The sequence below is a fragment of the Hesperophylax consimilis genome, chromosome 16 (genome assembly GCF_061612785.1).
Source record: "Hesperophylax consimilis isolate HC1 chromosome 16, BYU_Hcon_1.0, whole genome shotgun sequence".
Taxonomy (NCBI): domain Eukaryota; kingdom Metazoa; phylum Arthropoda; class Insecta; order Trichoptera; family Limnephilidae; genus Hesperophylax; species Hesperophylax consimilis.
Window position 1 is genome coordinate 7,571,442 of NC_142851.1, and position 25,565 is coordinate 7,597,006.

General features: G+C 33.6%; 1 protein-coding gene across 1 annotated transcript; it reads right to left on the bottom strand.

Moving 5' to 3' along the window:
* Positions 1–1,525: 1,525 nt before the first annotated feature.
* On the bottom strand, positions 1,526–25,375 carry Task7 (TWIK-related acid-sensitive K[+] channel 7). The gene is made up of 8 exons (XM_089641440.1): positions 25,210–25,375; positions 22,350–22,582; positions 21,440–21,657; positions 17,573–17,747; positions 16,777–16,883; positions 10,157–10,275; positions 3,993–4,143; positions 1,526–2,847 (listed from the first exon to the last, which is right to left on the bottom strand). Exons 2-8 carry the CDS (start codon positions 22,516–22,518, stop codon positions 2,692–2,694), a joined length of 1,095 nt encoding a protein of 364 aa, XP_089497566.1. The 5' UTR covers positions 22,519–22,582; positions 25,210–25,375; the 3' UTR covers positions 1,526–2,691.
* Between the last annotated feature and the right edge of the window lie 190 nt (positions 25,376–25,565).

The window sequence follows — 25,565 nt, forward strand, 5'->3', positions numbered from 1 at the left end:
CGCGACCTTCGGAATGGCAGTCCAATGGGTTACCACTGGACTATGCCGGCCGTCAGGAAATAATCACAGAAAATAAATAAATAATCACAGTGGGTAAATAAAAACAATCACAGTAAGTAAATAATCACAGTGGGTAAATAAAAACATAATCACAGTAAGTAAGGCTGATTTTAGTGTCACGCCGACCGCACGCGCACCGTCGGCGCTGATGGTCGAGATATATGAACTTCTAGGAAGCGTTTTTAAATGACGCGTAGCTATCGGCGCGCAAGGTGGTCAGCGCTGATGGCTACGCGGCCGTACGCGTCGCGCGTCAGCGCCGCGTAGCTGTCGGCGCTGACGATCGCACGAGCGTCTCTGCTTTCAGCAAGCGTTCTAGTGTCGAGCGGAGCAGACGTCATCGCGTGTACAGTCATGGCGAATCGCGAAGTGGATACAGGTCGAGTTATCGATGAGGTTCGCCATATAACAAGACAAAGTCTCCAGCAACGGCTCTCTGCTCAATCAATGGATGAACATGGAGTCTTCGTCGTCGCCAGTTTTTATTTTTTGGGATAGGTAGTGCAAAGCAGTAATAACTAATACACTCTGCATTTTGGTCTTTGACTGTACAGTAAGGCGGTCAGTACGATACTGAAACGAGCCACGCTGAGCCTCAGCGCTGACGAACTACGCGCTGATCTATGAGCGCTGACGGTGAGCGTGACACTAAAATCAGCCTAAATAATCACAGGTAAATAACATTTAAAAAAAAAACAGTTGTCGCTATTAAAAAAAACAGGCTCACCAAAAATATATTAAATAAAATAAATAGTTGGTAATACTAGTGATTGATTTTAAAATATTTACATATTTTGTGTTTGGTTTAGTTCTAAGTTTTTTAGCTTTTGTCCTGAGGATGGAACGGGTTGACACTGACAGTACAAATGTAGTGTTTTAAGTATTCACTCAATTTATTTATAAACAAACAATCTTATAAGTAGCATAAACATATAAATAATATATTTCATATTGCTGAGCGTTCTACACACAGACAAATAGACGAACCCTACATAAAGTGCCCTGTCTTAAAATCCATAGATAATAGAAACAATGAAGATGGGCAATGAACTATGAATGAACAATGAACAATGGCTTGTTAAGAAATTGTGCGTTGCCTATGCGTAATCTTCTTGACATCTTGAACACAAAATAGGAATCGTTATTGTAACCAAAAACAGTTGCGAATTTCTTTCCGTTTGTTTCTAGTTTGTTTTTAATAGCATTAACTTAACTTGACTGCAGAATTGAATCTATATTCTTTTTCAGACCGTACCCCCGTGTTTCCGCCAGGATTGGATTATGCGTTCTGTGATCCTGTGTTGAATCATGATTATATCAGTTATGTCATGTAAGCATCAACCTATGTATAATGCATGCAAGGTATAATTCCATCATTCTACCTTATTCATTAATAATTTTACCTGTTATCTATTAATAATTGTCTTGCTGAAATTTAAAAAAATAATTAACATGTACTTACATAATTGAGTTTTTCGTTTTTCTGTTGTAAACGGAGAAATGTCAAAATTCGATACTGTCGTAGGAAAGTATTATTTTAGTTTATTTTTACTACGTCTCGATTGTTTATCCCAACAACAAACATATTTGAAAATGTTTATTCAAATTCCAAGTACATAATTTTCTTTCACAGCTCGATTGTTTTATCATGATAACAAGTTTCCACCTGATAAAGCGCTGTCCTGAGAAAATGAGCTGTAAAGAAAAATACTTATTTTCACAGGACAGCACTGATGTCAGATGGAGCCTAGTTTTCGTGAGGAAACATTTAGAATTTTGACATTCCACACAATTTAAAAAATATATATTTTAGTCTAATGAATGGAGTAGGCTCCAAATGAGAATTATAATGTCTATGGTCGTGCCTTTTTTTTGGGTTTCCTCTATACTCGTCGATGGTGTGTGATGTAGACGTTTCACATGCATACTAAATGTTGGCATATCTGTGGTTAAATAGTGGACCAACTTGCTTCATACAAATAACCTGGAGTTATCAATCTAGTGAGTGGGTTTATTTATGGTGCGCACAGTGGTGTCACATTTCTAGCTACACACCTAATGCACAACTTCCATTGCTGCACTGCTTTGATAATCTGTGCAGTTTGGTATTAGTTCACCGACAATCAGCACGTAATTCCATGCCACATCTCCCTTTGTTTCTATTTTCAATGTGCCTCTCGAATGGACAGGAAAAATTAGAAGTTTTTGTTTGCAGTTTTGTCATAGATTAAAATTAAACATTATATCTTATTCCGATATAAAAAAAATACACAATAAGTACCAATAATATGTACATCATACAATTATGTATCATTATTGTAACTACATATTTATCTTGTAGGAACACACATCTACATATTTTATATATTATTGTCTCTTTGAGACATGATTGTGTAAACATCAACAACAGACATTTCCTATTCCTTATTTGCTCACGAAGGCTAGTACAAAAAGTGCCAGAAAATTTTTCTATAACAGCTAAGCATGCAAAAGTGAGACTCATTATTTTGAGATCAGATTGATTGCTAATGAACAGTAATTACAGAGTTTAGAAAATGGAACATTACTTAAAACCATAGATAAATTAAATCATAAGACATGTGACAGTTGCATCACGGACAATAATATTATCTATACGGATGCTCTTTTTCCATGGTGCAATAATAGAGCGAGGGAGGGCCTCCTACGAGGCCGTGGGGCGGCTCTCTCTTCACAAGGCCCCCCGCCCCCAATCATTAGCTCCTGAGGGCTGCAATGGTTGGTACCGAGGCAATTACAGGAACAAACCTAAAAAAAAATAAAAGTTGTACATTTTTCGTTTCTAAACGCCATACTTAAAATCCTTTTTTTATGTGAATACTGCGCAAGAGTACCAACTGCTCCCAACCATCTGGAGCCAGTGAGATTATAGCATCCCCAATGTGGCATATTGTGAGGCTGATGGTGAGGAGGGGAAGAAGATGGTGAAAAGGAAGGAAGGTAAGTACCTGGCTATTCAGATCTGGTCATCAAACAAATCTAAAGCCATTTCCCACGATATTTAAATTCTGAATGGTGGTCCTTCACCTTGGCGATACTTAGGACGGGTTGTTTCGGAGAATTTGAACAATTCATCAAATTTCAACATTCATTTTCGGGTTCTGTGAAAGACTTATTCAAGTTCTGTTATTATATCATTGTAGGCTAGTTGCTTGACAAAACTGAAATAAAAACAGAACTTGAAAAAACCTTTCACAGAACTTGAAAATGAACGTTGAAATTTGATGAATTGTTCAAATTCTCCGAAACAACCCGTCCTTAGAGTATCTTCCACTCTGAAACCTGCTGCAAATTTACTGTATATTATTTTTAATTAATAAATTGTGAAATAACACAAATTAATCAGAATAAATTTACTTTCACACGCTGGGATTTGTGCCCGTGACCTCCGGATTGCTAGCCTTACCCCTCCACTACGAAGGCCGTCCACAAGTAATCAGTAAGGTTGAACAGGTCATCAATTTCACTGGCCCAACAGGCATCTAGGAGTCGAAAGTCTTGTGTAAATTGGTGACACCAATTTTCTTTGAAATCGGTCTCATAGATCACACTTCTAGAGATTTTCTGTTCAGTGGTTTTCATTTTTTCTTTTAGAGCATTCGAAAATTGAATATATTATGTATATACATTACACGAGACTTCATTCATACTGCATTAGCTAACGCAAAAGATATAGACTCACCCCCTGATTAACAATTTGTTTTATATAGATCTGTACTGTATAGATAAGCGTAGGTATGTTGAGTCTGTTTTACAAGTATTTCAATTGGTATTACAATGTTCGGCAGAACTAGCAATCACTGAACCCGCTCGCTGTTAATATAGGATACACGAGAATAAGCTACCAGCATTCTTCTTTCCTTAGTTTCTCCCATTGACTGTAATTCACTTACGGAAGTTTGATCATCATCAGGCATGGCCCTCAGATTAGTGTGACCAGCTAACAGTTTCCCGTTGACCGCCATCACCTCCCCATCCAACGTCATGACATGGTGCGATGATGACTGAAGCTCATTGTCTTCTCTCTTTATGTCCTCAGCGTTCCTGTTAAGTAAAAAAGGTAGTGTTGAATTCCGCATCACGCATGCATTTAAAAAAATAAAACAAACATGATTTTAACTTAATTACTAATGGAAACAACTATTTAAGTCGGGGGAGAAAAATAGGTTAGTTTGGTTATTTTAATAATTTATGCATATTTCCTAACCTTCAAACTTAACATTGAATGAGAAAATGGTACTTTAATGCATCTTTACCATCTCCCCGGCATAAATATTGTTTCTTTAGGTTTCAAATATTGAAAATAAAAGATTTCATCAACAAACATAGATATCTCTAAATAGTACAAAATAAAGTCACACCGTGTCTGTCTGTTTATGCGCTTAGTTTTAATAAGCTTAGTTCATTAGTTTTTACTATTTTTATTTTTTTTTATTTTTTTTTTATTTATTCACATTTAAACCCGCTAAACTACTTATGTAGTTTGTCAGCAGGGACATAGAGACAACATTTATACATTCATAAGATACAATTTGAACGGTACATAATTACATAAATTGGTTACATTGCAGAAAAGTTTAAATAGTAGCATAAAAGCCTTATATAATAAGCAAGTAAAAATAAATGTATGAACAAATTAGTATTATCAACAAGTACATCAATAGTTTCATAAATAGAGGTAGGTAGTCAGGTATTACAAAATAATTGTTTTTCCATTTTCTAAGAATATGAATTCCATTTCAGGGGCATCAGTATAGATCATTATTATCCAATAACCATTTCCTTAGATTATATTTAACATTAGCAGTATACATGTTATTATTTTTAATTGTCATTGGTAATAAGTTAAACATTTTGGGTACTATATAGTTTAAAGTTCTTTCACCATATTTATTAGTACATTTCGGAACTACCAGTCCTTCATTTTGAGTGAATCTTGTGTTATGTTTATGGCAAACTCTTTCCCTATACAATGAATCAGACAATATAACATGTTGACTTACAATATTATAAAACAATAATCCTCTGACAGGTAAAATATTCAGAGACTTGTACATTAATTTAATGTTACTTCTGTGTTGATTGTCATATTTATGGATTAACAATTTTATAATGGAGTTTTGTAATGTTTGTATATAGCTTACATTAGTTTTACAAGAATGTCCCCAAGAAGTAATTCCATAACGTATAGTGGATTCAGCCAGAGATAAGTAGATTAACTTTAAAGTACTTATAGGCACAAAATATTTTATTTTATAAATCCTACCCACAATAGCTCGTAGACGTTTACAAACATTAGCAATTTGTACATCCCATTTCATGTAGCAGTCAATAGTAACACCCAAATATACATAACTTTTGACAAAATCAATGGTTTCACATGAACAGGGCTGTGCAACATTTTTATGTATGCAGGCAAATGTGTGTGTATATAATGAAGGAATTACATTACATCTGGCGTGTGGAGATCTGATGTGCATAATTTTAGTTTTTTTTGGCGTTTATAAAGAGGCCTGCATCATGCGACCATTTCAGTAGGGCAATAAAATCATGTTGCATAAGGTTCATTGCAGTAACCAGATCTTCGTGCGATATTACGAGCGCCGTATCGTCTGCATATACAAAATGTTTAACAAATGAAAACAATTTTCTCATAATTGAGACATAAATAATATAAAGGGTTGGCCCTAGAATTGACCCCTGTGCAACACCTGTTGAGATATATTTTCTTTTGCTAAATTTTTTAAGAATTTTTACTCTTATTTGTCGATCAGTTAGTAAATTTTTTAATAAAACTAGCAGCTTTCCTCTAATTCCTATTGCCTCCAGTGTTTCTAATAGTTTATTTGTATCAATGGTATCAAATGCCTTAGAGTTATCTATGAATAAAACCAAAACTTGTTTTTTTAGATTTAATTCATAATTTATGTGATTTGAAAATTCCTGAAGCAGCATTTCCGTACTTTTTTTCTTTTGAAATCCATATTGGTTGGGATCCAACAAAGAGAAAGATTCTAGATATTTATTAAGTTTTATGGAAATGTATTTTTCAAGTATTTTTTCTAGGGCTGGCAATATGCTTATTGGCCTATAATTTTGAATATCTGTATGTTTGCCCCCTTTGTAAATTGGCCTAATGATGCTACTTTTTAGTTCATCTGGTATTACTGCTTGCGATAAAATTAAATTGATAAAGTGTGTTATAACAGGCCCTAAAATATTAATATGTGTCTTAATGTCAAACATTCGAATGTTGTCAATCCCTGGTGACTTTGAATTGTTTAATTTGCTAACAATAATATTGATTTCTTGGCAGGTAGCTCTGGGTAGGTACATACTATGTTGCACTTCATTCGGCCTGACGGTCGATGCTAAATAATCACATTTATGTATCATAGAGTTAACACTATTTGTAAAATATTCAACAAACTTATCTGCTACGGTTTCTTCATTATTCGTATTTAACATATATTTCGAGATTATTTCGTCACAACTACTTTTGGACTTGCGTCCTAATAATTTATTTATTTCATCCCAAGTTTTTTTTGTATTTCCAAAATAATTTTTGAATTTATTGTTAAAAAAGGTAGACTTACATTTAATAATTTCTTTTGTCACCTTATTTCTGAAAGTTTTATATTCCAATTCAAAGAATTGATTGCTAGGAAAATTCTTCCACCTTCTGTACAATGAATCTTTTTTTTTTAATGTTTTCTAAGATATTAGAAGTTATCCAAGGTTTTATTGACAGAGGTCTTTTTTTGGGTTTATAATTCATAACGATTTTACTCTGTTCATACAAATTCTTAAAGTTGTTTTTAATTTTACTATATAGTATATTGCAATCTTGTTCCTCAAGCAAGGAGTGCCACTTAAAATTATGAATGTTTTTGTCGATTTTGTTTTGCGATAAAAACGAAATTCTTTCCCCGTGTTCTGGGGCTTCTTTCCTTGCACTATATTTAATATTAACTGCAGTTAAAAAGTGATCAGCTATAGTAATATTATTACATACACATGAGGAAAGAGAATCGCTTTGTTTACATCCACTGTTAAATCGGACAAATATGTGGTCTAAACAAGTACGAGTAACTTTTCCTGCTAAAACTGCTTCTCTAGTTACGTCACAAATACATTTGATTAAATAATTATCCGACATTATATTTTCATATGCCATAATAATAGGGTTTTGACAATTTAACAAGTCTAGATTAATATCTCCTATAAGTAAAACATTTTCTTTGGGGCTTATAGTATGCAGAATGGCAGATATTTCATTAAGAAATTGTGGTTGGCTAGAGTTGGGGGGGCGGTATATTGCTATGATGTTTAAAATACTCTTGTTTGGAAGTGTCATAGAGCCAAGCACACATTCAAAATGATTTGTTTCTATTGTTTTCTGTTGAAATGTGAATTCATTTCGAACATATAGCAATATACCTCCTCCAGATTTTTTAGTTCGGCAATAGTTGTAACAATTAAATCCAGGAATATTATACAGACAGACAAGATTCGGTGTTATAGCCGTTTCACATAACATTAACACATGAATATGCTTCCAACAAGTATTTAAGTAGACATTCAAAGTATCCCAGTATTTATAAATCGATCTAACATTCAACTGAACAATATTAATATTTTCCATATTGTAGTTGCTATGAAACTTTAGCCAATCACAGAAATTGTGAGTATTTTCGTAATCTACCTCGTCATCTTCTTCAATGTAATTAGACGCCATAATCAATAGTTGCAAAGTCCTTGGCAAGGGCAGCCTTGTAGGCCGGGCAGGAGTCCTTGTCTCCAGTCGGATGTGCAGCGGGCTTCCCAAATCTTGTACAGGTGGCGCAGACAGGCTCGGCGGCGGCTTTTGGGCAGTTTATCCGGGCGTGACCTTCGCCTGCGCAGTGTCCACATCTTTGCTGGTCCTTGCAAAACTTGAAGGAATGTCCGATCATTTGGCACTTGGAGCACACTGTAAGTCCAATGAAGTCACGAACACGGCACACATTCCAGTCCACAAAGACTTTCCCCTGCTCCACCAGCACGTGACGAATGTGGGCAGGAACCTCAAAGACCCGGTGGCAAGTTGATCCAGTTCGAGCGCCAGCAAGGTGACTTAGCTTGCAACTTTTTACTGCGAAATCTAGGCCTGCTTTGTCCTGGGCTCCTGCTAAGGCATTTTTTAGGAAGCACTCGTCCGTTAGGTCACGAGGAACGTTGAAGAAAATCACCCTTGGAAGCCGTTTTGTTGGTAATCGAGCGCTTAGAGTGTCCGAGTTTGCTAGACATGGGGTTTTCAGTATTTTATCCTGATCTTCTTGTGTTGCAGTATGGATTACAACGCCTTTGTTTCTGATTCTCCTAATACCCGTCACACGGATTCCAAGTTCTGATGGTCGTAATGTATCTTTTAGTAGCTGTTTCGTATCGTCGCTATCTTTTGTAGAATCCAGCTTTGGGAAGATGCATACAGCAGGTTTGGGGGTCCCAACGTTAAGTCCTGAGCGGTTGATTGATGGTATCATCTTCTGTGGGCCATTTTTCACAATATCGGCAAACGATAGGCTTGCTTCCGTGGCATCGGCTACTCTACGCATCACTGGTCCTAGATCTGACTCCAACTGCAATATTTTTTCTAACCTGTGTTGGTTTTCTGCTTTTTCAATCGCGATCTCTCCCTTTGCCACTATTAATTTGGCATTGACTGTTGCCAGATCAGCTTTGAAACCCTCTCGTTCCAATAACAGCTGTGAAACTGATCTGAATACAGCGGATACATATGCGCTTATCCGCAGTTGTTGATCCTTTGAGACTCTTGACTGCTTTTCAGCAAGGACATCTTGGAGTGCTCTTAGACTTGCTTCAGTGTCGTTCAGTATCTGTACTGAGGACACTGGGATTTCACTATCATTTTCAGACACGTCGGAATAGTCCGATGCTCCGTCAGATTCCTCATCTTCAACCACTGGAGAAATCATTCCCGAGGCCTTTTTTTGTGATGGGGACGTCATCTTATCCAGCATTCTTTTTTTACGCCGATGGCAGCATTCATCAGGCATCGGTGGGATGGACATTTCAATGAGAACAAACACACAATCTTAGGTTGTTTTAAAACTTTCGATAAAAATGTTTAGAATCCGCTAGAATAGTATTATTTTATTACTGTTTTATCAAATAAACTTTTTTGGCACTTAAATTTTCCATATAAATACTGTTTGCACACGAATTCGGAGGTTTTTTTTTAGTTTTTTTGCAAGAGCAAAGTGTAAACACGAACTGCTGTCACTGCGATTATTGTTACATGATAGCTACGGATTTTGATAGGGTTTTCCCTATCAATTAAATAATTTCTTCCGGAAGGTTTACTTACATATAACCCATGCATATTATTTTTATAGAAAGTAGAGCAAAGTCGATGTTTAGTAATCAAGTCGTAAAAATATATTTTCAGACGCTTACATTGCTAAGCTGGCTAAACCTTAAAATAATGTAATACGGAATTGTATATCTTAATAAGGTCTACAGAAAAGTCCACGGTGGTATATGTCTATCTCCTAAGGATAACCCCCGGCAACACCGGTACACATCATGTAGTTTTTTAATAAAATGGAATAATTATTTTTCAAGAAGATGGCAACACCGATTTTAGAAAAAAAAATTATTAGATTCAAATGTGAGGTTACGATTGACTCCAGAAAATGACAGTGTGTGATATTGGTCAGGAAAAATGCATATCTCAATAATACAAAGAAAAACTTTTACTTGTAATAATCTCAGTGTTAAAATGTAAGCAAGCGTAAGTGAGATAAATGCATGGAATTAATTTGTACAACAGATCAATGAAACTATTTATTAGATGTTATATGAATTTTAAAAAAACTATGCAGAAGAACTTTGAGCAATTAAAAAATAGTTTGTTTACTGAATGTAATATCAAAAGTAGGTCACTAGGTTGTTATAATTTTGCTGATGGAAGTATTTTGTAATTGTTTCTGACTTGCTAATAAAAATTACAGTTTCGTGGAAGTATCAAATAGAGATAATGCATTTGGCTTACATCGTCATGAACCTCAGGACAAGCAAATTAATGCTGGCAGCAACCACCGCCAGGCCAAACAGAATGAACACAAGACTCAGAGCCACATATCCTGGCTTACTTGTGAGGGCTTGATCATTCTGTAACAAAAAAAATGTCAAACTTCAAAATGTGATAAATTTATAGGTCAACATAATTTAATACTAAGGGTTATGTTGTTATGCTCGGCAGTTGATGCAATGTGATGAAAACTTAAAACCGGCCGAGAATCAAATAAATGTCAAAAATTCAAAATGGCGGTGATCATTGATTTTTTTGAATTGAATGAATAGTTATTAATTTTCTCTTATTTATATATTCCGCTTCACTCTTAATACGCAATATTTCACTTTCAAATAAATGGATTTAGCTTTATTAATTCAAAACATGATTTATTATGTCGGGGGAGACGGAAATATACGCACTTTTAATTTTAATTTCGTTTATTAAGTCACTTACGCGATATGTCAATTAGTATGCGGCGCCGCCGACGGCGACTATATTCATATCAAGAGTTGGATTATATTCATAATATCGTAATTCATACCTACAAAATATTTCATAGACACTGCTGCCAACCAAAAAAAATTTAGTATTGCCATATAAAATAAATAATATCGTCGTGTATAATTAATCCATATTAATATGTAAGTCAATGTATTATTTATAACAAATAATCAACATATAATTAAATTAAATAACCCGAATAACAAACAAATAGAATAAATGTGATTAAACGTATTCCGTTTAGATAATTGATATCTATGAAGTTTTCAATTAAGCAAGCAAATTTCTCGTCCTACAAAAAGTTTTAAAAATCGTTATCTACATTGTGATTTTCATACAAAAACTAATTGTATCACATTCAAAAAGTGGATCGTTTTCCGATTATTAAATAATCAAAGTGTGAACACATCTATTATAACAGTGATTCTAAAAACAAAATCTTATTAGCGTGACAAGTGACATTTAAAGCCATAGACATAAACCTAATGAAATATTGTTCTGGCTGTCACTGAAACCAGAGACAATTTTTTGAATTTGAATTGAAGTGGGGGCATTTTTGAACCCAATTTTCTTGTAAACTGTGAACAAAATGTCTAATACCCAAACACGTAGCAATAAATCAAACCTTGATAAAGAGGACAAACAAACTATGGATAAAATTTTTGATTATATCGACAAAAAGTTTGATTCTTTAAAAAAGGATATAATTCAAAAAATTGAATGTCAGAATACAGAATCTATAAAAAGTATTGAGTACATAAGTGCTCAATATGACGAAATTATTAAAAAATTGGATACAAATAATAACCAAAATAAATCAATCCAAAACGAACTTGAAAATATAAAAAAAGAGCAAGTGGGAAAAAACGCTACAATAAAAAAAATGGAACTAAGACTAGATGAAATTGAATATACATCAAATCTGCACTACCTAGAAATTGCAGGAATTCCTCAAAAAAATGGTGAACAACTGGAGGAAATTATAAAAAAAGTCGCATCTGCAGCTGGAGTTCAAATCAAACACGCTGATATAAACAATGTGACCAGAACTACAGACCGAAGACTTAATGCTCCGCCAAAAATCCTAGTAAAATTTACAGAAATTAAACTAAAAGAAATCCTTCTATCTAAAAAAAGAGAAATGGACCTTAATTTATTAAAGGATTTGACAAACGAAAAAGTGTACATAGGTGAAGTAATAAGTCCCTACAAAAAAGAGTTGCTTTGGAAAGCAAAGCAACTAGCCAAAAAAAAAAATTATGAATTTGTTTGGATCAAAAATGGGAAAATAATGGTTCGTAAAGGTCATGATCAAAAAATTTTGTACGTAAATCATCTGGACGACCTCGATAAATTAATATAACATATCACTTACTTGAACACACCAAACTGAAATACCTACTGAGAACATGGATAAGGAAACAATAACTACAAACAAACCAGATGAACTGCTTACTCTTAAAAACAATTTTAATATATTAAATAAAAATATACGAAGTATCAACAAAAACTTCGATGAACTTCAAATACTAATTAAGAATCTAAAAATTAATCTTGATATAATTATCCTCACTGAGTGCTGGATAAAGGATAAATATTCACCCTTGCATATTAATAATTACACCTCATATGCAACCAATTTGAATTACACAAAAAATGATGGTGTGATAGTGTACATTAAAGATGACACTAAAACTGAAGTCAATGAAATAAAATTCCCAAATGCAAACTGTTTGAAAATCAAAGTGGGTGATGAAACCACTATATTAGCTCTGTATCGATCACCAGCTACAACTAATATTAATCAATTTCTTGAAACGCTTTCTAATGAACTCAATCTTCTAAAAAACAAAAAAAATGTCTTCCTCATCGGAGATATAAATATTGACATACTAGAAAACGGTCATCCAAATAGAACTGATTATCTGCAAACACTGGCCGCCCACGGACTTGAAAGTTTGATAAATAAACCTACGCGTGTTACAAATGACAGCAAATCTTGCATCGACCACATATTCAGTAAGACTGTTAAACCAACCAACTCTATCATATTCACCTCTACTATAACCGACCACTATACAACAATTTTATCTATTACAAAAAAGAAAATACAAAGATCGCAGCCCTACCCAATTATCGTGCAGAAGACAGAAACCATATGGAATGAAGTAAAACAACAATTACTAAATACAAACTGGATAAACCTACTGGAGAACCTTGATACAAATAGTGCCTGGAGTAAATTCATTGAATATATAACTCATACCATCATGTCAAATACCAAATCAATAGAAAAAAAGATTTCACATAAAAATCAACATCTTAAACCATGGATAACCCAAAGCGTTATAAATTGCATTAGAAAAAGAGATGAACTACACAGGAAAGTTAGATTAAATCCTTGTGATATTTTTATACAACGATATTATAAAAGATACAGAAATATTTGCAAAAATGTTGTACGCAATGTCAAAGAAAATTATTATAAGAAAAAAATAGACGAATGTAACAATGACCCACGCAAATTATGGAAGATCATTAATGAAATTACAAGTGCAAAATCATCCCATAACAAAAGCATAGATGAACTAACAATTGAAAATACCCAAATCTCTTTCGAAAAGCATCCGGACAAAATTCTCAAATACGTAAACGAATTTTTTACAAATATAGGGTCAAAATTGGCAAAGCAAATCAGACATCCAAAAACTAGCATTTTACCAGACGAAAAGGAAAGTATGAACCAGATAGATAAATTAAAGTTAATTAATGTAACCAATACTGATATCAGAAACGCAATTGTATCCCTCAATGCTAATAAATCATCGGGAAATGATATAATCTCAAATAAAACAATAAAACAACTCCAAAATGAACTGACCTTCCCTTTGACATACTTGGTCAATCTGTCTATATCTACAAATGTATTCCCCTCATGCCTTAAAAAAGCAACAGTTATACCTATACATAAAAGTGGTAACAAAAAGGATATATATAACTACCGACCCATAAGTCTCTTAAGCTCCTTTTCAAAAATCTTGGAAAGTGTAATGAAGAAGCAAATTGTTCATTTTCTTGAACAAAACAAATTATTATCACCATCCCAATATGGCTTTAGGGAAAATCTAAGCACCAATGATGCCATAGAAAATCTAACAAGCATAGCCATAAAAAACATAGATGAAGGGAAAAAGTGTTTGGCTTTATTCATAGATCTTCAAAAAGCTTTTGACACAATAGACCATAAAATATTACTAACTAAGCTAAAAAAAATAGGAATGGCCGAAACAACAATGAACTTATTAAAGTCATATATAACAGGGCGAGAACAACAAGTACAAATTGGCAAACAAAAGAGCAAACCACTATCTTTAAACTATGGCGTCCCTCAAGGAAGTGTACTGGGACCGATCCTATTCATTATCTATATCAACGATTTAACTAACCTTACCATTAAAGGAAACATAATCAGTTTTGCTGATGATACTGTTTTATTATTTCAAGAAGAAAATTGGACGGATACATTTAATGAGGCTGAAAAGGGGCTTAGTGCACTTCAAAATTGGCTTAAAATCAACTCGCTTACCCTTAATATAAGCAAAACAAAATATATAACATTTTCAATAAACGCAAGGAGCCAACCAATAAAATCGCTAGAACTAAAACTACACGAATGCCATGGAAATAATATACAATGTTACTGCCCCGTCATCGAAAAAACACAAAACATAAAATATCTCGGAGTAATAATCGACGAAAATCTTAGATGGGACCTACACATCAAAGGTATTACGGAAAAACTCACAAGCCTTATATATTTCTTTAAAAATCTAAGAAACGTATTAAATAAAAAGGATATGAAAAAGGTCTACTACGCATTATGTCATTCTCGAATTGAATATGGAATCATAGGATGGGGATCTGCTACACATACGTACCTACACAACCTGAATACGATTCAAAAAGGAATCATAAAGACCATATTGAAAGTACCAATTAGAACGCCTTCAATTGAAATATTCAATTCCTTTGACGTACCAAATGTACAGCAAATATATGCCAAAAATATATTATTGAAGCTCTTCAAAAATAACAAATCCTCTACTAGACTGTGTATGCATAACACTAGATCGAACAAAAATGATATAAAAAATATTCCAAGATATAAAACCACATTCGGACAAAGAAACTATACATACTTTGCAACAAAACTCCATAACATCCTTCCCCAAGACATAAAACTAATAAAAAATCCTAATGAATACAAATCATTAATAAAAATATGGCTGAAAGAGGTCAATGAAAAAACCCTAATGAAAACACTAAAAACGATATAGAAGACACTAAAAACGACATAGAAGACACTAAAAACGACATAGAAGACAAATAAACCATATTTAAATAACTTTAGTCCGCCTCGGCACAGGACCCCCTAGTGAGGAGGACTAAGAAATACAATATTTTATACTTAATTTCACCATTATATTTTGTATGTAACATTTATTTTATATAGTCGCTAAAATAAAAAAATAAAAAAAAAAAAAAAAAAAAAAGTTTAGGTTAGGTTAGGTTAGAACATGGAAAATAGGTATTAGACTTAAATCACAAACCAGTCTATACAAACCTAGCGTTTACAATTTTTCATATATATTAAAGTAAATATTTTATTTCCAATAGCCAATTTTTCACCATATATTTAACCTTATTCATAGACTTACATTTTTTTTTTATTTTTTTTTTTTTTATTGTTGATACATTTTTTTTACAATATTTCATATTTCAATTTAGTAATGTTGGCCTCACTGGGTTGTTTACCCGTGCTGAGGCCCCCATTTTATAATTTAAGAATTTATACATTTAAAAAAAATAAAAGAAAAACAACATTAAAATAAAGATAAATTTAAAATAAAAAATAAAGATTAAAAATTAAAATATAATTATAACACTAAAAGAAAAATATCAAAAGAGAATGTAAATCGGCATTTATAATGATATATGTGTTTGTGCGTGTTGCGTGTTTTATATATTTTTTTTTTGTGTTGCGTGTATATGTTTTATTCTTTTATGTTATAGTATATTGGTAATATTGTCTTTTTGTTCTTTAATCCATTTTTTTATTTTGTGTTTGAATTTATTTTTATTTTCCTCAATTTTTGTTTCAAGTGGAAGACTGTTGAATGCTTTAATAGCGTGGTATTTATGGTGTCTTTGTCCAAAGGTAGTGGTAACATTGCTTTATAGTGTAAGGTAATACATTAAATATCTTCGGTATGTTGTATTCAAACACTTTGATAGTCAGTCAAGTGATTAACTTAATTAAATTTATCATTGGCACAGCTGATGGTCAAAGTTTTCATGAAGTTATTGTGATATCCTAGAATAGTTTTAGAGGTTACTCATAGATGGCGTGTTTAAGATTTCGTGCAGCTGAGAAACAACCATTTACTCTACATTAAGGACGGGTTGTTTCGGAGAATTTGAACAATTCATCAAATTTCAACATTCATTTTCAAGTTCTGTGAAAGATTTTTTCAAATTCTGTTTTTATTTCAGTTCTGTCAAGCAACTAGCCTATAATGATATAATAATAACAGAACTTGAATAGGACCTTTACAGAACCCGAAAATGAATGTTGAAATTTGATGAATTGTTCAAATTCTCTGAAACAACCCGTCCTAAGGGTTGATAATGAGTTGTTAACCAATACGTTATTTTATTCAAAATAACTATAATGTATTGGTCACCATGAAATATGCAGTTGCCTAATATAGTGATTCAATGTATCAGTGCCTTGTAAATGTCAATTAAAAAAACATGCATTTTATAATTAATAAAATAAGGTTACCCATAGCTGTTGGCAATGCAGAAATCGAGACCTTAAAAAATACTATTGAAACAACAAGATCGAGGTCTAGAATAATTCCTACTGCCTGCTAAAAAAGCTACCAGAGCCCATTGTATCTATCACAATAAAGTTCTAAGTGTTTTGTTAATCCCAGAGTTTTATTTGAGTTTGTGAGACAAGCCCGGAGTTAACAGTTACTATGTATGTATAAATCATTCAATATTAAAGGAAATAATGTCAAAAGCTTTACCTGTAGGGCTACGTAGTCGCCAAAACCTATTGTCGTAAGTGTAACAAAACAGTAATAGAAACTGTCAAAGTAGCTCCATCCTTCGTAACGAGAAAACACAGCTGCACCTGTAACAAAAAAATAATTAACATCTTCCCTTAAGGCGATGCCATACGTAGTAATGCAAAATCATGTGTTTTTGGTTTGAAAATTTGGTCGCCTAGAAATGTTTCAGATGCCATAATTGAATACTGCGAGTAGAATACATCTTGGCCTTTGAAATAATCGAGTATTTTTTAGATAAGTCTTTTTATAAGCCCAGAAAAAAAGAATGTACAAGGCCTATGAAAACTTCTTTAAAGTTCAAAATCTCCTACTTATGAACCCATTTTCGGTTATGATTTTATTGTATAATGTGGCAAATTAAGTTATTTATAAAACGATCGAAATTTTTTTTAATATTTATGCCTGAACATCCATAAAATAAAATAAAAGGCAATTTTTGGCTATGTTTTTTTCTTGCATAAATCAAAACAGGCGGATGGTGTTAAGCGGGAATTTAAACCTTATCGCCATCTACGTAAGGGTTATTATTGATAGCGGCTCAATTTAAAATATTACACAACGTAGTGCATCGCCTTAATCAATACCGGTCATGGTGACAATTTAGGATGGGTACATTGGGTAGGTAGGACAATTGCAGGATTTGATATTGAGATTTCCTATCAACCAAGTCTGCAAATGCATAAATACCAATCCCATACATATTGCGTGAACAGTACTTATATTAACCTAAATTAAAAAAAAATTAATCTACCTGTAGTTATTATGACGGAGGAGAGAAGTCCCGTGGCAAACATGAGGTTCATCTCTGTGGCTTCTGTGGTGTGACATCTGAGATAACATTTTGCTCTTCGTATCACAACTGAAGCAAATTTATTCAATCTCTCACCAATGCTTTGGAACATCACTAAACCCAGTGGGATTCCCACCTGAAAAGTGTGTGAATAATAATTTATCAACATAATTTCCTCTGATAGACACACAATGAAGTACTTACTTGGTTATAATTTATTTTTCAAGACAAAATCATATTTATTCTATATTTGAAATTAATTTGTTTTCGCTAAAAACAAGTGAATGACTTTTTGCTTTTTCTTCTTACTGAAAAGCTCCAGTGACAGATATTATGATTATTATAATGGCAATGAATCGACATTAAATTGCAATGTTAAGAGGAATGGCCAGGGCGGTATAGCCGTATAATCAATCAAAAGACCTGGCTTGTGACGTCATATTGTTGCCTAACTATATCCACCAATGAAAAACTCTGAATGTCTTTGGAAAAAAACTGTTGACAGCTGAGTGGTACATCTATGGTTTAATATTTTGAACTCGAAGTACGCCGTTATCGTGTAGTTTTGGCGGATTTTAATATATAGTTTATCCAATATTAGCGAGATGTCCGTCAGTTTGTGGCTCTCATTTTTCAATCGGAAGTAAAAGGTCGAATGGTTTGTTATGAAATTACGCATTGCCAATCCTTAATCTTGACATCTCGAATACAAAATAGAACACGTGTTTGTAACCAAAAAACAAATGAGAATCTCTCTTTATTTTGTTCCTAATTTGCTAATTTGTAATAAGCCTTAATTTAACTTCACCGCAGAAATGAATTTATTTGGTTTTTCAAACAGTGTCTTTGTTCCTGCCAGGAATGTGCATATTGTATTGAGGCCGTACTGGATCATGTAGATAGTACTGAATAGGTAGAATTCCATCGTTCTATCTTATTCATTAAGGGGACGGTATCAAATCTCGACTTCAGTACAGTTAGGTATTATTGCTACTTGTAAATGAATCGGTCGGCCGCTAGAACACCTGCGTCTTTTGAGTAGATAGGGGGATGATTGACACGGTTTTGATAAAATACGAAATAAAAATACACGTGCTTTATAAAATTTATATTTATTTACTAAATAATGGATACAACTTGACAGAATAAAAATCATACTAGCAAAATAATGGATATACAGTCACATCTTTTACGCCCTGGACCTTTTTTAACGTCTCAGTTTTTTACTCAAAGTCACATAGAATCTAATCGTGTTTTGACTTGGAAAATATTTTTGGTTCATAAATTTGATTGTATGGTTTGTGTAATGACAATAACTGTTTTTTTTAAATATAATATTACCAGAAAGCAATGGGTGTGAAAAAAGGGAAAACGTAAAATTAAGTTACGACAAATATTTTTTGATTATATATTTAGTGCGATAGAAATGGAAAAAAGTTTATTTGTAAATCATGAATGTAATTTGAAAATTTATTTCAATGTTTTTTTCGTACTCGGGAAAGAATATATTTTACAATTTTAACTTAGATATACAAAAAAGTAGAATGAAGTACATAAACTAAGAAAAAAACACAGTCTAAGATAGATAGATAAAGAAGATAAAGAATTTGATAAAAATTGATATAAAATTATCTAAATGTCTTGGTTAAAAATACTTTTTTCATGTTTTTAGCATAATATCCTCGAAAAGTGCCAAAACTTTGGCTATCTTTGTGGTTAAGGCTATTAAAAAAGTTTTTTGTACATTGTATAAAATACACTATAATTCTTACTATGCATGTTACCGTTAATATATTATTTTATATTTATTTTCTCTCTCTCTCATATATATATATTTTTTTTAATAATTTATTTATAATACTACTACCCGGAATTAGCCATCAACGAAATTCAGTGCATTTATCAATGGATCTGATAGACATTGTTCCCAATCTTAGCGACAGTTTGAAAGGAATCGGTAGAATCGTTGAAAGCACCTTCACACTAGTCTCGCAAAGTCCATCTCCAAACTCCGTAATCCAGATTTTGCACCAAATCGGCAGAAAACTCAAGATATTCAAGCTGGATGCTGAAGTTATGACGTTAGATCCGAGTTCAATGCACATCCAAACTCCTTAATCCCGATTTTGAACCAAATCAGTAGAAAACTCGAGAAATTCAAAATGGATGCCAACATTATGTTTTTTGACGTTAGATCCGAGTTCAATGCACATCTAAACTCCCTAATCCCGATTTTGAACTAAATCGGCAGAGAACTGCAGAAATCCAAGATGGATGCTGAAATTATGCATTTTGACATTAGATCCGAGTTCAATGCACATCTAAACTCCCTAATCCCGATTTTGAACTAAATCGGTAGAGAACTGAAGAAATCCAAGATGGATGCTGAAATTATGCATTTTGACATTAGATCCGAGTTCAATGCACATCTAAACTCCCTAATCCCGATTTTGAACTAAATCGGTAGAGAACTGGAGAAATTGATTGATGCCGAAATAATGCATTTTGAAATTAGATCCGAGTTCAAGCCACCACCTACTTCGTTTTACCGACTTCGATAGAAGTCAGTAAAAATTTGTAGAAAACGTGTCCATCGGAATGATGTATTTTGAAAAACCTTATTCTTCTTTTCCTCCAGTGGAGCGGTCTCTTTCGGCGCTGTACGCGCGAGTCCCTTTATTATTTCCCATTTATGTGCCCCTTTATTATTTACGTATTGGTACCTGAAAAAGGTAAAAAAAAGTTGAGACCGTAAAACAAGTTTCAAATTATATATTACAAAATAAATAATATTTAATTTCCACTTACCCCTTGGCTATAGCACCAATCTCCTCTGGATTCCTATTAGAAATTTGAAAGTTGGCCGAGGACTGGAGAATAAACAAAATAAGCGTGCTCTCACTTCCGAATTCACCTCGAGACTGACAGTGACTAGCGGTGTTCGGTCAAGCCATGGACAATGATTTCATCCATAGGATTTTGTATGACGGAAAATAATTGAAATATTCGGGAAGTTTAATTGAATCACAACAAAAATCCATATAAGTGTTTTTTATTTATTTAAAATGACCTGTATCATATTTACTTTGAGATGACTGATGGATTTAAAAAAAAATCTCTCTGATAGGAGCTATTCTGCTTCCAGCGAAGGCATTTTTGAAGTTTTACGTAAAGTTGCAATGTGTATTTCATATAGAATAAAAAAGTTTACGATAAAAAAAGTTAATTCACTGGTAACATAAGACATTTTTCTAACTAACCCTATAGAATTTTTAGATAAATTATTAGTGGTATTCCCTTAACTAGGTAAATACAAAGTGATGTTTAGCGCTATTTATGATACTTCCCCCTTAATGAATTAACTTGTATCTATCATTTATTGTCTTGCTGAAATAAAAATGCTTGACATGTGACCGAGTTTTTCATTTTCCTGTCGTGAGGTAATATTTTGCTCCGAATGATAATTATATTGTCTATGGTCAGGTCTTTTTTTTCGAGTTTCCTCTATCCTCGTCGATGGTGTGTGATGTAGTATTGTCGCACGCATAAAATTTGTCTAAATATTGGCATATCTATGGTTAAATAGAGGTCAAATTTGTTTCATACAAAAAGCCCCAACATATCGATCTAGTGAGTGGTTGATACTTGATATTTGCTATAACTTTTTATCAAAAATATAATTATTCAGTTTAATTACTTAATTAAATTGAACCTAATTGAACTACACACAAATTCTCCCGCCGTTTGACATCATCGTTAAGAAACAAAACAGACAATATGGCAGAGACCTGAAAGGTTAATAATAAATAAAATAAATGTTATTCTAACCATTGCATATGCCATGCAGAAAGCTTTCCCTCCTATAGTGACAGGAGTGGAGTGTCCGTAGCCAATGACAGCTATTACGACTGTAGCAAAATAGAAAGCCCCGGCAAACTTCCACTGCGGCCCGGCCTTGTGCGGCTTATTCTCTATTATAACTATTTCAATCATGTGATAGTCTTCGGGGGTTATGTTGTACTTCCGGACCAATCCATTTTTTATATCTGCAATTTATAAAATACAATTATATTAGGTGTATTGAATAGAAGTTCGTCTGAACATATATAACTATCAACTAACTACTTTAGACCCAAAATAGGTTATTGGAGGTATAGAACTATAAAATGAAATAAAATACACAAAAATCGTGGTAATGGCAATGGTATTGGCTTTATTGGATAGATAATTTTATGCCATTAGTGTTTAAATATAATTTCGAATTATAAATATAGGCACCGCAGCTAGCCCGAATAAAGCACAATCTGGAAGTCTAATTTTCGAGCAGCTGGGGCTGTATATCGGTAATAATGCGTTGAATGTTAGCTTCCAAGTCACCCATCGTCTCTAGTTTATTGACGTAGACTATCGACTCTACATATCAGCACAGAAAATAATCAAAAAAATAATCCATGATTCACATGATCTTGGAGGCCAATTCACAGGTCCATAACACAAAATTTCCTGCAATAAATTGATTGCGGCGAGCTTTTCCATATTAACGCCATTCAATTGGTGAGTAAAAATTAGTAATGATGTAAACTTTTTCTTTTCAAAAGTTGTAAAAGTTCTGTCCTCAGCATGCTCTAATTAACATGATACATTTGAATTTAACATCAAATTTCACTGTGGACGACAATTTCATTCAAACCTGGGACGTGGCTTTATAAAGGATGAATGCATAGATAAAAGTATTTACCAGAAAGCATTTCAGATCTTCTCCGTTCCGTGTCAGATTCGAGCGCATCAAACACGGCAGCCCCAATCAGCAGGTAGGTGAAGGTACACACCACCAGTGACAGCGTACGCACATTCTGTCTCTTCATCACGCGCCCAATGTCGAGTCCCAACCAACTCTCAATATGCATCCGTCGCGCCTTCAAACACCCGCACTCAAGATCCTTCACGCTGGAGGTTATAGATTATAGTCAACTGGAATGAGAAATCACATTTTCAACTGAGTGATCTGAATGCGTCAAATCGAATCAAATTCAAAACGAATGGTTCAATCCTCTGCTGGCTAACTCCTCCATCATTGCACAAGCAACATTTTCCGCGCATAATATTATAAAAGTAATAATAGGGCCTTTACTGGTGCCCTCACACAAATTCGAAACTATTGATTCAACAAAAATATTGAGTGATTATATTATAATATAAGTGTAGGTATACTCATATGTATTTAAATTAACTTTTAAAATGACTGCCTCAACACAGGCTAGCCGCTAGCCTAGTGAGGCAGGTTATTAGAAACCTCAACTCTATCTATTTATTAACATATCTATTCTTAGTAATAGTTGCAAATTTCTTAATTAATATATTTTTATTATTATTAAATTATAGTTGATTGCAACGTGAGTTTTGTGTACTTATTGATATATAAAAATTCCTCTTCATCTCCCCATACAAATTCTTCATGATTCAAAAATTTTCTCTTCATTTCTCCACATTTTCTTCCTATTTAATATTTTTTGTTATTAGTACTCGTACCTACATCATAAGTAAGGATTAAGGACAATAATCTTCATCCCAGAAGAAATTATGTAAACATTTTAAGGACATACGTAATAGGTTCATTAACTATGTATAATTTAATATTTAGTAGCAAAATGAGTTGTAAATTTCAAAATAAATAAATAATGATTAAAGTAATTTAATAGCCCATATGAAATGATAGCCCTGTGCGAAGGCATTATAAGAAGTAGGCTGGAGTATGCTAGCGGTGTGTGGACTTCGCACCAAACTAAATACAAAAATATGATAGATGAAAATCCAGAAAAAATTCCTCAGGTGTGGGTGCGTGGAATTTATCCGAGGTTCATGCACAAAATGAACCAACTTAAGGAAATTAATAGATTTAACTTAGAAACCATATGTTAATACAAATCTTGCAATACTTAGGACGGGTTGTTTCGGAGAATTTGAACAATTCATCAAATTTCAGCGTTCATTTTCGGGTTCTGTGAAAGTCGTATTCAAGTTCTGTTATTATATCATTATAAGCTCATTGCTTGACAGAACTGAAATAAAAACAGAACTTGAAAAAATCTTTCACAGAACTTGAAAATTAACTTTGAAATTTGAAGAATTGTTCAAATTCTCCGAAACAACCCGTCCTTAGTTTTAACATAGTGCATATAAATCTATTGATAGCTCTTTCTTCTTGGAATGCTATGGCTTTTAGATACGTGCCTGAAAAATTTGGCCATAGTCGTCACCACAACTTGGTCAAGATACCACACGGCAGAACAGATGTTCGATTTTTAGGGTGCAAGGTTTACACCCGCGGTGCAAGCGGTTTCCCTACAAAACATCGGACCATTCCAAAAAAAAGATAATTTTACTAAAAACCATCATGATTAGGGTTGCCATCTGTCCTGTTATAATAGTAACTTCAATCGGATTTCCGCTCCGTGCCCCGGGGACCACCTAGCACTGAGGGATGCAGCTTCTCCATTTACTGTCTCCCCAGCTTCAGACCATTTACATACATGTATATTTCTTTTGTTAATTTAGGAGACGCCGTGCCGGCCGAACATGTACATCACTTTTCAGTTATTTGTTCCACCAGCTCATCATTATATATTTAAAATTTTTACTATTATTCCCCTCTTGTATATGTTTGGCGCTTGCATACCGCCACCTAACCATGTATGCGGGGACATCGGAGGTCTAGAGTTCTTTTTTATGAAATTGTAGAGTCATTTATACCAAAAAATTAGCTTCCTTGCGAGAGCCCCGAAGGGGTGACAATAAGTCATCTATACCGGGACGGGAAAGTGGTGGGTCCCTCCAATGTCCTGTTATATCGGGACTATCACTGTTATCGAGCCCTCTGTCCCTCTAACCCGACAAAACTTAATCCCGATTTAAACCTGCCCAATGCAGCAACACTGTTTACTAATGAACATATTCCACTGTCGTGCTGACTACGAACGAGTAGATACTCCTGCGCTGTAGAGGTATCGGGGGGCGGGGTGAGGAATGACAAGCGACTGGTGCGTGGCGATTCAAAGTTTATATGGCACGCTTGTTGTTTTTGTGTACTCCCCCTTTCTGACGAGACCCTAGCCACTTATGGCAATCCTGATCATGATGTAAAATCCAACAACTTACGTTTCTCCAGGGAAGTGGTTACTGAGGATCGTTAGCACATAATGAGCATGTTAATAGAATTATTTTTATATCAAAATGGAGCGGTTCAATAATAACTATTTACCATAATGCTGAATGTTTCTGTTTAAATACATAGCAATGCATGTTATGTATATTACTACAAATAATATTGTTAATTATTTTTGCAATTGCAGGTAAAACTGTCGAAATCCAAAAATACAGGTCAGCACTGTCACTTGTCTGGATATAAAACGCCCACTTTGAAAAAAAATTAAGTTCTTTTGAACGGTTTTAATAGATTTCGCTCGCTGTTTATTCATAAACTCAAGGTATAACTTTTTCAAAGCTTAATCGTGTGAATTATTTCGACAAATATGCACTTTCTCTCCAACAACAGGTCGATCTCGGGCGACAACAAAAATAATAATAAAGGTAATACAAACCATAACTCCCGCTTATTTCTGTTTAAACTGATTTCGAAGGAATACTTCGTATCATGACATTGTTCTTCTTTTTGGGTTTCAATCGTTTCAGTTGATGAAATCCTATACATATATCTATTAAATTAACTAATCTAATTTACAAAATAACATTTTTTTATCTTTTATCGCACACCTATGAAATAATATATTTTGACGTTTGTAAACGTCAAAAGATCCAGGCTTTGTGCTGCCACTGCTGGAAATATTGTTGAAATAATTGGCAGCTACCCGGTAAATCATTATTTTATATTTTCAGATTAAAAAAATGATTAAAAATAAAATGTTAAACACCTTTATCGATATTCAATTTACAACAT